The sequence below is a fragment of the Canis lupus genome, chromosome 35 (genome assembly GCF_048164855.1).
Source record: "Canis lupus baileyi chromosome 35, mCanLup2.hap1, whole genome shotgun sequence".
Classification (NCBI taxonomy): Eukaryota; Metazoa; Chordata; class Mammalia; order Carnivora; family Canidae; genus Canis; species Canis lupus.
In genome coordinates this window covers 24,894,292-24,910,825 of record NC_132872.1, presented here as the reverse complement: position 1 = coordinate 24,910,825, position 16,534 = coordinate 24,894,292, and the positions used below count along the sequence as shown (strand labels likewise).

At 36.4% G+C, this 16,534-nt stretch overlaps 2 protein-coding genes across 9 annotated transcripts in view; one reads left to right on the top strand and one right to left on the bottom strand.

Moving 5' to 3' along the window:
• COL8A1 (collagen type VIII alpha 1 chain) overlaps nt 1–16,534 on the top strand; it is a 536,056-nt gene that overhangs the window by 266,293 nt on the left and 253,229 nt on the right. Inside the window, exon 1 of one of the 7 annotated variants that reach the window (XM_072812448.1) lies at nt 9,716–9,782. The exons of the other annotated variants lie outside the window; for them this stretch is intronic. Coding sequence (XP_072668549.1) covers nt 9,731–9,782 — 52 coding nt within the window. The 5' untranslated portion in view covers nt 9,716–9,730. Of the gene's footprint in view, nt 1–9,715; nt 9,783–16,534 lie in introns of those variants that run through there. 7 annotated transcript variants of the gene reach the window in all.
• The window catches only part of FILIP1L (filamin A interacting protein 1 like), a 120,323-nt gene that overhangs the window by 102,262 nt on the left and 1,527 nt on the right, over nt 1–16,534 (bottom strand). For both annotated transcript variants that reach the window (XM_072812438.1, XM_072812437.1), the window contains exons 2-4: nt 12,101–12,353; nt 11,207–11,380; nt 5,487–5,665 (exon numbers count right to left, since the gene is read on the bottom strand). In XM_072812438.1, coding sequence (XP_072668539.1) covers nt 5,487–5,665; nt 11,207–11,380; nt 12,101–12,343 — 596 coding nt within the window. In that variant the 5' untranslated portion in view covers nt 12,344–12,353. The remainder of the gene's footprint in view (nt 1–5,486; nt 5,666–11,206; nt 11,381–12,100; nt 12,354–16,534) is intronic.

Genomic DNA, 16,534 nt, shown 5'->3' with positions numbered 1-16,534 from the left:
TAGTTGCAAAATATTGAATTCTCCAGTAGAGTACTCTAGCTTAATGTGTTTGTTGATTTCTCCTGAATGTTCTATTTTCTTGAACATTTCATGTTTTTATGTCATTTTACTGTAATGGTGCCTTTTTTTTCCTATCCATCATGATTGCATAGTACCTTAGAAGCATCTGTATCAAGTCTTAAAGTCTGCATCCCTGTCTCTGCTTTACAAATGCACAAATTAGTCAGGGTTTTATATAGGTGGAAACCACATCTACCTCCTTCACCTAATTATCTTCCGCAAGACCTGGCATGTAGCAGGCAGTTGATTAATTGTTGTTGTTGTTTTGTTTTTTTGTTTTTTGTTTTTTGTTTTTTTTTTTACTGATTAAATGAATGAATGACATGCAACACACATTAGCTAACTAACTCATTAAACTAACTAAAAAATGAGATAAATTAATACACTCATTCATTTACATATATTTGAGGGAAGTATCCAAGGCCTCTAAAAAGACGATTTGATGCTTTTGACAAAAGCCTATAAAAGTACTCAAATATAGGGATGCCAGGTTCAGTTGGAGAAGCATGTGACTCTTGATCTTGGGGTCCTGCATTCCAGCCCCACGCTGAGTGTAGAAATTACTTACATAAATAAACCTTTAAAAAAAAGTCCTCAAATACCCTCAGTTAACAGGAAGGTCAATATGGCTCAGTTTTTCAGTCACCTTCTCTGATGCCAATCTGCAAAATAGGCCTGTCATAATAGAGAAGGGTTAATGATGGAAATCTTTATAAAGTTTCCTCAGTCAAAGGAGAGGTAGAAGTTCTCTGTTCTTTATTAAAACCTGAACAGCAAAAGGCTTGGCCCAAGGTGTGGTCAAGGCAGCAACCCTTGCTTGAAGCTGGGTCCCTGGTGACTTTCCTCCAAAGACCCTTCTTCCTCTGAGCCACTGTTCTATCTATAAACACTTGGGCAGGACAGGAACAAGAAATTAATTCTACCTGTGACTTCTTCCTCACTGTGTGGCTTTTGAGAAGCCTAGCATTTGAACTCCTGCTTTATAAAGTTAGAATATAAATGCTAACCTATTTAGCCAAGTTATTTATGAAAAGTAATTTAAGGTTTAAAAAAATAATCCATGGGTGAAGCCACATTTTTATACAGAGTTGCCATAACAGTATTTGTTTCCCACTTTAGTGGTTACTTCAAGGCCTGAAATGCAGTAACATGTATGTTTAATATACATGATTTGTTTTTGTATTCTGAGAAAGAATGCGGGGCACCTAGGTGGCTCAGTGGTTGAGCCTTTGCTCAGGTCGTGATCCCTGGGTCCTGAGATGAGTCCTGCTTAGGGCTCCCCACAGGGAGCCTGCTTCTCCTCTGCCTATGTCACTGCCTCTCTCTGTGTCTCTCATGAATAAATAAATAACATTTTAAAAATAAAATAAAAAAGAAGGCATGGTTTCAAAAAAAGGAAACTTTTTCTTTCTTTACAGCCTTTTCCCCCAGTGAAACTGAAAAAGGAAAAAGAAATTATGCAAGCTTTTTTGAAAGTACAAATTTGGCATTTCACTTATGGGAAAATTTTGCAAAATTGTACTGACTAAAAGTGATTTTTGTTTTGGCTTTCCTGTGAAGCCATCCAGAAAGGTCAAAAATTACTGGCATTGCTTTTGTATAAAACATTTCACATAGACTCCACTTGTAATTCAGCCAAGTACATAATTCAGGTCATCAGTGACACACATATCCACACATTGAAGCTGGTCAGTGAACAGAAAGTAGTCATGAAATGTGGATAATATTACCTTACGGGTAGCCCAAACTGCACAGATTACAGCAAAGGAAACTTTGCATTAACATGCTTGGGAATGGTTTCCTGAGTTGATCCCTGCCCCCATCCTCCCTCAGTGGGAAAACCAATTGTTTACTGATTACGACAACGACATCACTTGGCAAACATTTTGGCCTCCACTCAACCTGTGACATCAGTCTCCTTTAGGATTTTCCACATTTAACAAATTCTCCAAAGAAAATACAGAAATCGAGCCTAAATTTGAAATCCATTATTTCACCCTCTAAGGTCTCTTTAACTTATCTCAATCATGTATTTCATAATTTTTATTTTATTTCCAAGTAGATATTATCCAACACATAACAAGTGTGAAACATTCACGGTGTTTTTTCAGTTTCAATCAGATAGTCCTTTATAGTTATCCGTACCCAACTCCCTTTTTATGGGGGTTATGATATCTTTGTTTCTCTGAACTGAGGGTCACTGATTTGGGAGTGGCTTACATCACTTTGTTTGGGGAAGGAAGTAAACATTATTCTCTGACCCCTTAAGACAAGTTCATCTTGCTTTTGTGAAGAGTGGCTGTGTGCTCAAGAGGAAGTACTCTCGTTAAAGTTAGAAGGACTCACTGATGGTGCACATGTTTTGCCACTTGTCAGAGAATGAAACAAATGAGTGGTATTTCACTCTTATGTAAGCACCTCCTCTGTGTATATTTACCTGGAATTATTAGTTTTCCCCACTTTGTTTTGTTAGGTGGGTTTCATGTAATATTTTGATGCAAATGGCCCAAAAGCAGATGGAAATCCTGAGGCCCAGAGTCTCCCTGTTGAAGGCAGGGGAGCAGAAAGGACCAGTACGACAAGAGAGCCAAGATATGGGAGTTGTGATGTTGTAGGTGAAGAATTGTCTGTGTATCATGTGAGTTGAGAATACACTTAACATTCTCATATCCAAAGAGTTCCATCTGGAAGCTGTTCCTTGGCAAACAGAAATAGGTGAATATTCTCATATCTTCTGGAATGGCTGCTACACAGGGAATGAGAATCACCTCTGGTCACTTTTTCCTATTTTTGGTAATGGTATGTTCACTTTCATTTTTCTTTAAGACAAAGAAACTTTGTGTTCAAAGGCTAAAAATCATGATCTTTTAAATTCTTCCCCGTAAACCCCTTCGATACCATAGACATGCTGTTCTTAATTTATTGATTCCATAGGGTACAATTTACATTTATCTCACTGTTTTCCTTTTCCTCTAGCCCACGGCCTTTATTCCCACTGAATTTCTGTTCCCATTTCTCAGTGTCATTCTTTTTGCTCTCCTTTGGTTTAAATAATCTTCATCATCTGCCTCCCAGCATTATAGTATTACTATTGGATAGTCTTCCTAAGCCTTCCACCAGAAGATAGTGAGATACAACAATGCATATTAAAACTGTACCTCAGACAGCCCTCCACATACCTACCCTAAATCCATATCATCTTGCCTTCTTTGTTAATGTGGTAAGCCCCCTGGGCAGGGACAACCAGTACCTCTTTGTTCTATGGCAGGCAGCACTCTAACCATGGTCAGTAAATGTTCATAATAATGAAAGATGAAAGGAAGTGTCTGTGTTCAGCAAGTTAGTGCCAAATAAGTGTGGAGGCCAAATGAGGCCATGGGTGCCAAACCACAGGGGTTCGAAATAATATTTAATATAACATTGTCTCATTGAATAACAAATCTTACATTGTAATGTCTGAGTCAAATCTTCCCTTGGTGCCAAACTTCTCATCCTCCTTTAATCTTCTCCTCAAGATATTTCAAGTTCATGAGGCTCAAGGTAACAAGAGCCTCCCCCACCCACCCCCAATGTACTGAGTAGAAAACAAACTTCCTGGTGAATGTGGAAAAAAGTAACTGGATGTAAGGGCCATGGATTCTCTGGGAATCTGACCAAGTGTCTACTATAAAGTGCATTGAAAAGAGATGATAGTTTGCCATTAACCTAGCTATCGTGTAACTCCAGTTACCTAGCTAAAATATGAATTACAAGTAGTTAGAAAAAGCAGCTAAGACTACTAATATTTTAGAAAACAGAGGTCAGTAATTATTTTTTTCTGCATTTTTCTGGATTGTTAGAATGCAGCACCATTAGCTCTGTAACTCATAAAAGAAGTATATATTTCACAAGTGAAATGACAGTTCAGTATAATTCGACATTGCAAAGATTGGTTATTTCCTGTCTTTATATTATCAATATAGAGCCTTAATTGTCCTTGTATTTCACGTGGAAGTTCATAACTTCTAAGTGATTCAGAACAGAGGGGCAAAAGGGAGCAAAATAATCTGCCCTTCATATGATTATAAAATGTTTACCACCCAATCTCCTTTTTTGCAGCCAAGCTTCTCAGAATAATCACATTTTAAGCTTCTACATTCTCATTTCTTATTTATTTTTCAAAGCCTTGTGATTTGGCTACTGCCCTCACTATTTTATTGAAAGAGCTCATTAAGTTTCCCAGTATCTTCCTTGTTGCTAATTCCTGGGACATTTTCTTCTCTGCTTCTGTATTATTTGGTGGTATTTGACTACTCACTCTTTCTGAAAATTCTTTGTTTGGTTTCTTTGCTTTCTTTTTCTTCTGATACTTCTAACCCTCTACCATTCTTTCTCATCTTCTTTCCTTGATCCCTTTTTCTCCAGGAAACAGCCAGCCATTGATTTTTCTAGAATTCTCTTCTCAGAATTCTCTCTCCTCACCACACCAACACTCATAGCTTTAGCTGTCACCAGCAGATCCACACCACCCTAACATTTCCAAACCTATACTTCCAACTGTATGTTGTCTGTTTAGATATATCATTCCCCTCACTGGACACTGGAATACACCAGGTATCTCATACTCAACATGTCTAAAACAGGACATGCCCCTACTTTTTAACCATCTTCTTCACCACAAAAACCTGTACACCATTCCTATATTTTGTATCTTGGTGAATAGCCAGGAGTGCTTCTCAAAACTTCTTGTGTTGCTTCCTCTGCTCTCCAGTCTCATTAGTCACTCATTAGTATTTACTGTACATCATAAATATTTCTTGTTCATACCCTCTTCTAACCCCAATGTCCATTGGAATATATACCCTCCCCAAATCTAAACCTCCTATCTTTACTCCAGGTTGCCTTAATGGTTCTTCAAGAAAGCATACTGATCAACTTGTTCCTCTTCTCACAACTTGTCATTTGCCCCTTCTTGCCAACAGTATAAAATCCAGCTACTTGTAGCTAGCCTTTCCTTTTCTTATCCTGCAATTACAGTCTATACTGTAATAATGTGTAGTTCCTCGCTACCCGTACTATTTTCTTACCTCCATGCTATGACACTTATTTCTGTCCCTGCCTTGTATATAATTTCCATTCTTGTTTGCACAGGGACTAGATCCCTGAAATCTCTCCTCTGTGCGGCTTTCACGGGGCACTCCCTTGGAGAATTAGGTGCCCAACATTTATGTTTCCATAGTTTTTATCATACCTGGTTATTCTTGCATTATCTTGAAATTATCTTTAAACATGTCTTTTCCTCACCCTGGACCATGAGATCTTTAAGAGCAGAAGCTGTGTCATATTCATCCTTGTCTCCCTGTATCTCTAGTACAATGTTGAACCCATAATGAAAGGTTACTAAGAGTTTGCAGAATGAATCATTGTCTTGTCCAAAGTAGCCTTACCTTTCACATTCCTGTTCTAGTAAGCTTATGAATTCATCACTCTTCTCCATGTATTCTTTATGTTTTCTCTTTTCTTCCTCCAATTCCAGGATAGTTTGCCTATGGGATTTTTCTGCCATTAAAAGCTGTTCCAGGATTCGTCTATGAGATTCTTTATGTTTTTCCATTACTTTGTCCAACTGCAAAATAAAATACATTTATAGTGTGTTAACTGCAAACCTTTCATAATACTGCCATCTTTCATTCACTGTTTTAGAAATGTCTAAGTTTTGACTAAATAATTTGGCAGTGAGTTTCTAATCTTTTTTGTTTTTTATCATTACTCTTTCCAAGTGACACTTTTTGGTGCATTTCAATGCAAATGTAATCTTTTTATTGTCATTTTTCCCCCAGAGAGAATAATTGATGCCTATGGAGATATCAGAATAATCTCCCCATATCCCTTTTCTGACATTTCCCCCTCTCTCCAGAAAAACCTTGTCAGAGGAATGACAAAAAATCTTTGCATAATGTTTGATTCTGAGGCAGCCTAACTGCTCTCCTGCCCCAACTCTTCCCTAAAGTAGACCTATTGAATCCCGTGGTCTGTTTTTCATCATATTATGCATCAAGGTGTGTGCATATTTTTAAAATTCTTATTATTAATTCTGTGTTGGTTATGTAGTATTAATGTGAACAAATGTCAATACCAAATCTTTTCTGGTTTCTGTGGCCTATTTATATCTATATTATAAAATGATCACCCTGTGCCTGACTTATGTGTTTGTCTTCCCTACTAGAGTATGAACTCCCTGAAAACAGGGCCTATATTTGTTTTTTTTAAACTTGTTAGTATCTACATAAAAAAAAAAAAAAACAGTGAAATCTTGCCATTTGCAACAACATAGATGGATATAGAGAGATAATGTTAAGTGATATGAGCCAGTCAGAGAAAGACAAATACCACATGATTTCACTTATACATGGAATTTAATAAACAAAACAAAAAGGAGAAAAAAGGAATAAACCAAAAAACAGACTCTTAACTATAGAGAACAAACAAAGGATTACCAGAGGAGAAGTTGAGGGGGTAGGGATGGGTGAAATAGGTGAAGGGGATTACATGTGCATTTGTCTTGTTGAGCACAGAAATAAATCCATGCTTATAGAGTCAATCTATAACAAAGGAGGCAAGACTAGACAATGGGGAAAAGACAGTATCTTCAACAAATGGTGCTGAGAAAACTGGAGAGCTATATGTAGAAGAACAAAACTAGACCACTTTCTAATACCATACACATGCACACACACACACACGAGGAAAACCTCAAAATGGGTTGAAGACCTAATAGTAAGACCTGAAACCATAAAACTCCTAGAAGAGGACACAGGCAATAATTTCTTTGACATCAGCTATAGCAATATTTTTCTAGATATGTGTTTTATGGCAAGAGAGACAAAAGCAAAAATAAACTTGGGACTACATCAAAATAAAAAGCTTTTGCACAGTGAAGGAAACCATCAACAAAACAAAAAGGCAACCTGCTGAATGGAAGAAGATATTTACAAATGATATCTTTGATAAGGGGTTAATATTCAAAATATATAAAGAACGTATACAATTCAACACACACACACAAAAAAAGGTAGGGGGCAATCACATTGGAAAATGTGCAGAGGGCCTGAATAGAAATTTTTCCCAAAAAGCCATTAAGATGCCCAACAGACACATGAAAAGGTGCTCAACATCATTAATTGACAGGGAAATAAAAATCAAAACCACAATAAGTTATCACCTTATACCTGTTAAAATGGATAAAATAAAAAAAGATAGGAATAAGTGTTGACGAGGATGTAGAGAGAAAGGAACCCTCATGCTCTGCTGGTGGAAATGTAAATTGGTACAGACACTGTGGAAAACAGCATGGAGATTCCTCAAGAAATTATAAATAGAAATACCATATGATCCAATAATTCCACTCCTGGGAAAACAAAGACACTAGTTCAAAAGGATATATGCACCCCTATGTTTATTGCAGCATTATTTACTATTATATTTAGCCAAGATAGGAAAGCAGCCTAAGTGTCCATTGATAGATGAATGGATAAAGAAAACGTGGTGTATGTAGTGTGTATGTGTATGTGTGTGTGTGTGTAAAAGTCTATGGTGAGATACTATGCAGTCATAAAAAGTGATGAGGTGTTTTTGTTTGCTTTGTGTGTGTGTGTGTGTGTGTGTGTGTGTTTTGTTTTGTTTGTTTGTCTTTTGGTCATTTGCAACAACATGGGTGGACCTAGAGGGTATTATGCTAAAGGAAGTAAGTCAGACTGAGAAAGACAAATACCATAAGATTTCACTCATATGTGAAATCTAAAAAACAAAGCAAATGAGTAAACAAACAATAAGCAGAATCAAACTTATAAATACAGAGAATACACTGATGGTGGCCAGAGGGAAGTGTGGTAGGGGGATGGGCAAAAATGGGTGAGGAGGAATGGGAGATATGTAATAAATAAGTCATAGGATAAAAGCTACAGCATAGGGAATATAGTCAATATTTTGAAAGTGTGTATGGTGACAGATGATAGGTACACTTGTGGTGAGCGTAGTATAACATATGGAGATGTTGATGCACTCTGTCATACACCTGAAAATAATATAACATTGCATGTCAACTATACTCAAATTGAAAAAAAAATGTTTTAAAGACCTTGTCTTTTTTCCATGTTTATTTACCGTCCATCATGATTTCTTTCATGTCAGGTAATTTTGGAGTGGCTATGGATATTTTGGGGGTGTTGATAACAGGAAATTCATTTGGCTTCACACTTTATTTGTAGGCCAGCTATTGCTAGCCATCTTGGTGTAGGAAATGCCAGTTTACCCAGCTATTGTCAAATAAAGGTGAAAGGCCAGAGATTATATCCCAAAATGAATATGTCCTTTGGTTCCCAGTACTGGAAGTTTGTGGATTGACAGAAGAAAGGTTCAAGATATATGGAGCCAGAAGCTAGTCAATGAAAATTTCCCTTTTAGTTCCTGGCTTCAGAATTTCTAGTTCTATGTAAGCTCATTACTTTCATGTAAGCTCATCCATGTATTAAAAAGTAGGTTAGGTAGTTTAACATTTTTATGTACTTTTTAGTGATGTAATTTCATTGGATTTGTAGCCCACGATATTACTGAAATGGAACTCCTTTATGGTCTACCTGACTAATCCATATTCATCCTCTGGATTTGGAGTTTTCTGATTCATCTAAATTTGATCTTCCATTATGCTTTTTTGTATAAAAACTAAATTATACAGTTGCTTAAAATAAGTACTCGAAGAGAGATAGTGCTTTATGGTTTTCACCATAGAAATCAATATTCTGTGTAATTGTATACTTGTTTGTATGATCATTTGTTGTCTGTCACTCTCTTAGACCATAAACACACCAAAGACAGGAAGCACAACATTTTTATTCATCATCTCTTCAGTGAACATTAAATAAAAGAATAAAATGAAATTTAAAAGCTAAATTATACAGTTGCTTAAAATAAGTACTCTAAGAATTGCCCTTAGGTGATGCTAAAAAGGTATGCAGATTCTTTTATTGTGGTATCTTGATAAATCCAAAATGTTGTATTTTCCTTCCTACTTTTTTGGAAGACTAAGAATATGTTAGGCAATTAACTTAGAATCTTATTTTAAGGTAACCTCTAATATAGAACCCTAGGTTTGAAAGGAATAGGAGGTTAAAACTGTTGTAGTCGCTGAGTTCTTACATCTTTTCCTTTCTCTTGACAACCCAGCTACCCCCTCACCCCATTCCTATTCTCTGTTCTAGCTCACAGGCCTCTATCAGTCTTTCATCTTAAGTCAGTGTTCCTACCATATGATGTAACTGAGAACAATTAGGTCTTCTATGCTATTTTGCCCTAAGAATAGATAAGTTCCCTTTAGTTTACCATAGAAATGGTTGAAATTTTTACATTTTTCAAAAAATAACATTGTGAAGAAAATAAAAGTTCAGGGGATATTAACACCCCAGGGTGGGAAAAAGCAAAAGAAGACTAACTATTTAGCATGCAGATCCTTATCCTGCTATAACTTGGGTACAGCCATGGATGGTCTCAGTGGGAATGCTGTCTGGGGAATCCTATATAAAACTCTTACTGTTTATCCTCTGGGTACTTTCCTTTCCCCCCATTACTTCCTAGATAGAAGAAGAGGTTAGACAACTGGATTCTTGGATACGTTGAGTTATGTGGGCTTCAAGGAATGGATAGACTGATAGCTAAGGAGAGAAAAATCTATAAGGCAGAAGTAAAAGGTAAGAGAAGGAAAATGGACACATCATAGAAGTGGGAATGTGAGACATGTATGTGTGTAAAGGAGTATGGATGTGTGTGTTAGAGTAATCAAATAAGACTGAATTTGCAAAGGACTAAATTATAGGTAACTTTCAGGGACAAGCATTTGTAAAGAGGGTATTTCCAGTTTTGCATGTGTGCAATAGAATTATTTTGAAACTAAAACTTTTCCTAGTGATTTTAAACAAGTTTGGAATCATTCTGTTCATTTCACACTGAGGTATTGAGGCGTTGTGCCATTTGTGGAGTTTTGATTCAGTGATCATCAATTTGCATTTGCATTTATGTGAGTTGGGGAATTTGTGCCTAATGCTGTTTCACAGTCACTATGTTGGGAGCCAGGATACAGTTTTAACACTATTAACTTGAATGCAGCTTCAGCTCCTCTTTCTAAAATTTGGATTAAAGTGCAAGTCAACAGACTTTGGGTGGTCTCATCCTTAACCCCTCAGAGAAGCAGATCCATATGACCAAACTCCTTCACAATTTGGCAGGACAGTAGTCTTCTCTCATGAGACACCCAAGACAAGAATAGCAAGGACATTAGAGGTCAGTCCTGAGGTAAGTTGCCAGAACTTATGTGGGGGAAATTTGTCTAAAAGTTGCTTTCAGTCTCCCTAGCCTTAACTCATGCTCCTAGTTGTTTCCTTTTTATAAAAATGAAAAATTATGAAATTTTCCATTGAGGTCTCAGAGGAAAATAGAAGAATAAAATAAGGATGCCAGAGAGTTTTAGAAATGTCAGCAAGTAAAAGAGCAGTACCTCATCCTTGCGTGGCGGTGGCCGTGTTGAGACTTTTCATCTTTGCTCTTGTCATTGATGAGGGAAGGATCTTTGCTGTCATTAAACTTTGGAAGGAAAAAGAGGATAGCACTCATCTAAAATATATGTTTTCTGAAACTCCATTCCTTGGACAGTTCTTCAGATCATTTCCATTCATGCTCAGAATTTCTATGACATAATACCTCCGTGTTTTTAAAGAAATTAACCTCTATGCTTCAGCTTTATCTGGTTTTTATTATAGTGTGTATAGCTTCAAGTTCCCACATGTGCCATCTCTTGTGTTTTGGGGGGGGGGGGGGCGGGGCAGTGTCTGTGTCTCTGTGTATGTGTGAGAGAGAAAAATCTCTTGTATTTGTCAGCTTTTAGTCTGATGTCACGAAACAGACCTAGCAGAAACATCCTAGCTATGATTTGTTCTCCTTTTCTTTCCTGTAGATCATATAATATTTATCTACCTTGGGTAGATTTTAGATTGTGAGAACATAAAACTGTAAGTAATCAAAAAAGAATTATATGTCATGCTCACCTTCTAGGCCTAGTGCTTGGCTGCCTAGTGAACTTTTCCACCTTCCTGGTGCACACCCCTGATGTGATACATACCTCATTCATTGGTTTTTCATAGATGTCTTCCTGCCAAGGGGCAGATTTTGCTTGAAAAGCATCTCGCTGGAGAGCCTCTAACACCTTTTTTGGAGTGACAAACCCATACTGAGCTTCCAGCAAAGCCAAGTCCATTTTTTCAGCCTTTAAAATGCCTATGACTTCATCTCGAGCCTGTAGGAACAAAAGCCATTTCAGAAAGCTTGCTTTATCTACCCGCGGTTTCAGAAAGTGATTTCTTCTGAGAGTTGAGTGCTTTTTTCTTCTATTTCACATATAAACAAATCAGTTATTTATAGCACCTTTTACAAAAGGCAGTAAAATTATGTCCCTTCATCCTTCTTTTAATCTAATCACACATTAATAATGTTTTAAACATAATTACTATACAACATTGCGGGGACCCAACATTTTTTTCTTGTTTGACAAGTAGATAATATGTTACCCTTCAGTGCACTGACATTTGCATTTTGGGGAGAAGGAAATAAGATTCTCCTATATGTGTAGGAGCCGGTTTTAGTTTTTTATGTAGGTTAATAATGGTAGGGCAAGTCTAGGAGCCAATTTACATGGTATATAAAAGTGCCTGTTGTTATTTAAGCCAATCTAGAAGTCACTGTTATTCATACATGCCTGTGCACTGAAGCTCAAGAGCAGCATGGGCAGAGGATGTGATCTTTCTCATGATGCATGCCATTTGTATGTCATAATGACAGCCCTTTCAGATATGATTAATTGCCCTTTCAGTTAGCAGAAGAGAATTCCGTCTCTGTGTACTTTTTTTCATGTACATACAGGTATGAACCATAGATAATCTATTTCCATGGCAGCATACACACCAAATTCACAAGGAGCCTTCTCTTTGAACGTGGGGATAATTCTAACCCAGCTGACCTGCAGTTCTCCTTCCAGAATGCTCAGAAGAAATAATAGGTCATCTCTTGAGAGGTCTTCTCCATGGTGACTGATACCACTCTGTGACTTAGGACAGGGAAGAATGGCATCTGACTCACTGGTGGGGTCTTTGTCTTCCTGTCTCTGTTTCATGTCCTCAGGCCCTTGGAACCCATGGCCTTTACTGTGTCTTGGAAATTGCTTTTGGGCTGAGCCCTCTGTGTCACTGCTTCTGGAACGCATTCTTTAAAGCCTGGAAAGAAGGAAAACAATTTGTACCTCTTAATGGAAGTGGAGTTTTAATAAGGGCACCTATTACTACTTTAACAGGTCTGCACTCTTGGTGTATTTGCCGCAGCCAAGACTCGATCTTTCTGAAGTCTACAGCAGAAAACAGTATTAGCAGATTCATAAATCACAGTTTTATTTACACTTCTGTTTTTAAAATCAACATTTTAAAAAAGGTGTTCTGCTTTTATTAAAGCCACTTATGTCCATGGATAAACAGACTATATTTGAACTTCATCCACCCAGTATTTCATGTCAGGGATCCAGGTCATACCTCTGACCACAGCCTAAGTGTTTACTTAAGATTTACTTAACATAGTTGTAAAATGATAAATTTGCTTATTGTTCTAACTTTCTGCAGATTCCCATTATAGTATTTCCTTTGGAGGCTTAAACAATTTTTTGAAATTTCTTAGTCTTTGGTATTTTAAAATAGAAACATCAGAATTACTGCTAAAAAATACTTTGGCTTACTTTGTTTTGACAACAAAGTCTAATATTAAAAGAATGAAGGCTTGGTCCTTGGCTAGCTGTATTCCTAACATTCTGCTAAAATTCCAGATCTATCCTTAGGTATGTCAAGGATGTATAGTTAGGACACTCATCTCCAAATAGGGACAATCCTGCCTATAATAGTTGGCCATTATAGAAACAATTTAAAATAAATTCATATTTGAGGGATACATTAGCTCACATCTGATTATATAATTATCCAAATTAAGTTATAATAGCAAGAAGAATTATTCCACCTTTGAGATTTTTAATGTAAAGACAAATATCAATTGAGCTTATAGTCTACTTCAATGATGTACAGATTAACTTTATGCCTAAAATCTTGAAACTTTTATCATATTAGTGCCTTGCTTTTAAGTTATAATAATATATCTTTTTCCCCCAAACATTATATAACAAACAATATTTCTTTAAAAAAATAATATTTCTGGGGTACCTGGCTAGCTCGGTCAGTGGAACATATGACTCTTGATCTTGGGGTTGTAAATTCAAGCCCCACATTGGGGGTAGAGATTATTTAAAAATAAAAATATATATATTTTTTAAAAAACAGTATTTCTTTTCAAGATCTGTAGAACTAGGGCAGCCTGGGTAGCTTAGCAGTTTAGCACTGCCTTTGGTCTGGGGCATGATCCTGGAGACCTGGGATCAAGTCCCACATCGGGACTACATGAACCACTACATGCTACCACACAAATTCATAAAATCTTAATTTACTATATACATTAGAAAACAGTTTTTTAACGTATTCTTTACGTTTCCCACCCCAACAAAAGTAACCATCTTGAATTTGATGTGTATGTGCCCATACATGTTTTTACACTTTTTTGAACATGTATATATATGTGTGTGTATGTGTGTGTATATATATAATATAGCTGAGCACTATATAGTATTGCTTTGCGTATTTTCAAACCTTAATGTAAATAGCATATTGAATGTATATTTATTGAATGTATATTACTAAAGCGTGCTTTTTTATTCTGTATTTTTGAGATTCTTCCTTGTTCCATTTTACTTTATACATTTCAATTACTTACAGTTTTTCGTTATATAATTAATTCACCATTTACTTATACATATAAGTACATATACTGTCAGTGGATATTTAAAATCTTATACATTTTACTTATACATTTTAAGATTTACATTAAATGATTTACATTATAAATATATACATTTTAATGTATAAATCAGTTTACTTTTTTTTTCACTACTAGTAAAAATGCTGCAATGAGCATCACATTTTTTTCCTGTGTACATGAATTTCTCCGGGAATATTCTTTAGGACATAGGAGCGGGATTTGGGGGCTGCAGAGTATGTGTTCCCTCAGCATTACTAGGGATTATTGCTCCTCTAAGTGGACTACCAATTGACAGCAGAGTATTAGAATTCTCTTTGCTCCATATTTTTATCATGTCTTCCTATTAATGACTATAGTTTTTCCCATTTTGTTAAATGAAATGATATCTGACTTTTTAATTTTCATCCTATAATTTTTTTTAAGATTTTATTTATTTATTCATGAGAGATGCAGAGAGAGAGAGAGGGAGAGACACAGGCAGAGGTAGAAGCAGGCTCCATGCAGGGAGCCTGATGTGGGACTCGATCCCGAGTCTCCAGGATCACACCCTGGGCTGAAGGCGGCGCTAAACCGCTGAGCCACTGGAGCTGCCCTCATCCTATAATTTTTAGTGACATATGATCCTTTTTTTTGTCAAAAGGCCACTTGTGTTTCTTCATAAATTGTTTACTCATGATCTTTGCTCATTTTTCTTTTGTATTGGTTGTCTCTCACAGATTGTAAAAATTCATTACATATTATATACAATTACCATTTTGTTGATTTTTTTTGTTTTGTTATTTATTATCTTTCTGGTCTATAGCTTGCATTTTTACTTTATTGTATTTTATGGTCTAAAAATTTTATATTTTAATACATAGATTTATCAGATTTATCAATTTTTAAATTAGTTTTTTTTTTCTTATAATTTGCATTAGAAACCAAACCTTGATCAATGGCAATATAAAAGAGTGTGAAGACCACAGACTCTAAGACCATACTGCCTAAGTTCAAATTCCTACTCCATTATTTATTGGCTATAAAACTTTGGGCAAGTTACTTAATATCCCTGTGCTTCACTTTTCTCATCTGTAAAATGGGGATGATAGTAGTAGAATGTTTGTAACTTAAAGTTGCTATGAGGATTACATGTCAACATATGTCAATGTTTGCAACATAGCTAGTACAAAATTAGCACCCTAAGTAAACATTATGTTTTATTATTAATATTAACTTTATTTTTCCCAAAAATTGGACAGTGAATCTGTATTACCTTAAAAAATTCAAGAAGAAAAGCAAGTATATTGGATTATCTCTTTCATCTAATGAGATGTAAGGTATCAATAGAGAAAGAAAAAAAAGATTGAAAGAATAGCTTTGCGTCTTTGCTGGGTACTCTAAGAAGTGATTCTCACCAGGGGCACCTGGGTAGCTCAGTGAGTTACCATCAACTCCTGATTTTGGCTCAGGTCATGATCCCAGGGTTGTGGGATTGAGCTCCATGTCGGGCTCCAATCTTAGTGGGCAGTCTGCTTAGGGATCCTCTGTCTTCCTCTCCTGCTGCCCCTCCCTCAACTCCAGGGTGCTCACACTCACAAGCTCTTTCTCTCTCTCTCTCTCAGATAAATAGATAAATCTTAAAAAGGGAGAGAGAGAGAGAGAGAAGTGATTCTCACTAGTCCCAAATTGCCCAAATTGCTGGCACCACTTAGGAGACCTGAGTGTAAGAATAGTTTGTTTCTAAAGGACTTCAGAGTCCTTTAGAATAGCGTAAGAATAGTTTGTTTCTTCAGGATTTCAGAGCCAGCCAGCTAAGCCTTTGTTCATCTCTCCAGCCATCCTTCAACAAGCATTTACTGAAAGCCCACTGTGTGTCATGCACAAAGTTGCTTTATTTATGGTGTGGCTCCTTATTCCCCTTAATACAAATGATACACTTTTACTTGAAAGGTTTATAGAAATAGTTCCTAAAACTGGGGTTATGAGAAGTGCTCTGCACTAGATAGAAGTCAGACGAAAAGAATTCAGTCACAAATCAGCTGTGGGGCTTAGTTAAGACATCGACCCTCTATGAGCCCAGCATGCCTGTTTGCGAAGTAAGGGAGATGGAGAGGTGATCTTTGGGACCCTTCCCTCTATGACATATAATAATTCTTGCCAGTGTGCCTTTCTTCTAGCATAGGCTATCAATAGAATATTTAGAAGAGATGGATTTGTGGATCTTCATCTTATAGAAATCCACAGAAATCTAAATGTTACATGTGGATGTACAATAAACCTGGTCTGATGATTTCCTTGTACAATAAACCAAGAAAGAGATTATAGGTAAAAGACAGGTCTTAAAGAAATAATCCCAGTAATAATTTTCAGCTGAGAATTTTTTTTTTAGCCTCACCATAACAATCAGGCTGTAAAAGCAGCACTTGAAGGTATTTATTGAAGAATTGATATACCTAAGAAAAGCAAAGCATAGAGAAGTATATGTAGGGATGGAAGGTCGAGGATCTGTGGAAGATATGACTGTGGAAAACCCCATTATATGTATATTCATTTATATATAAGTAATGTT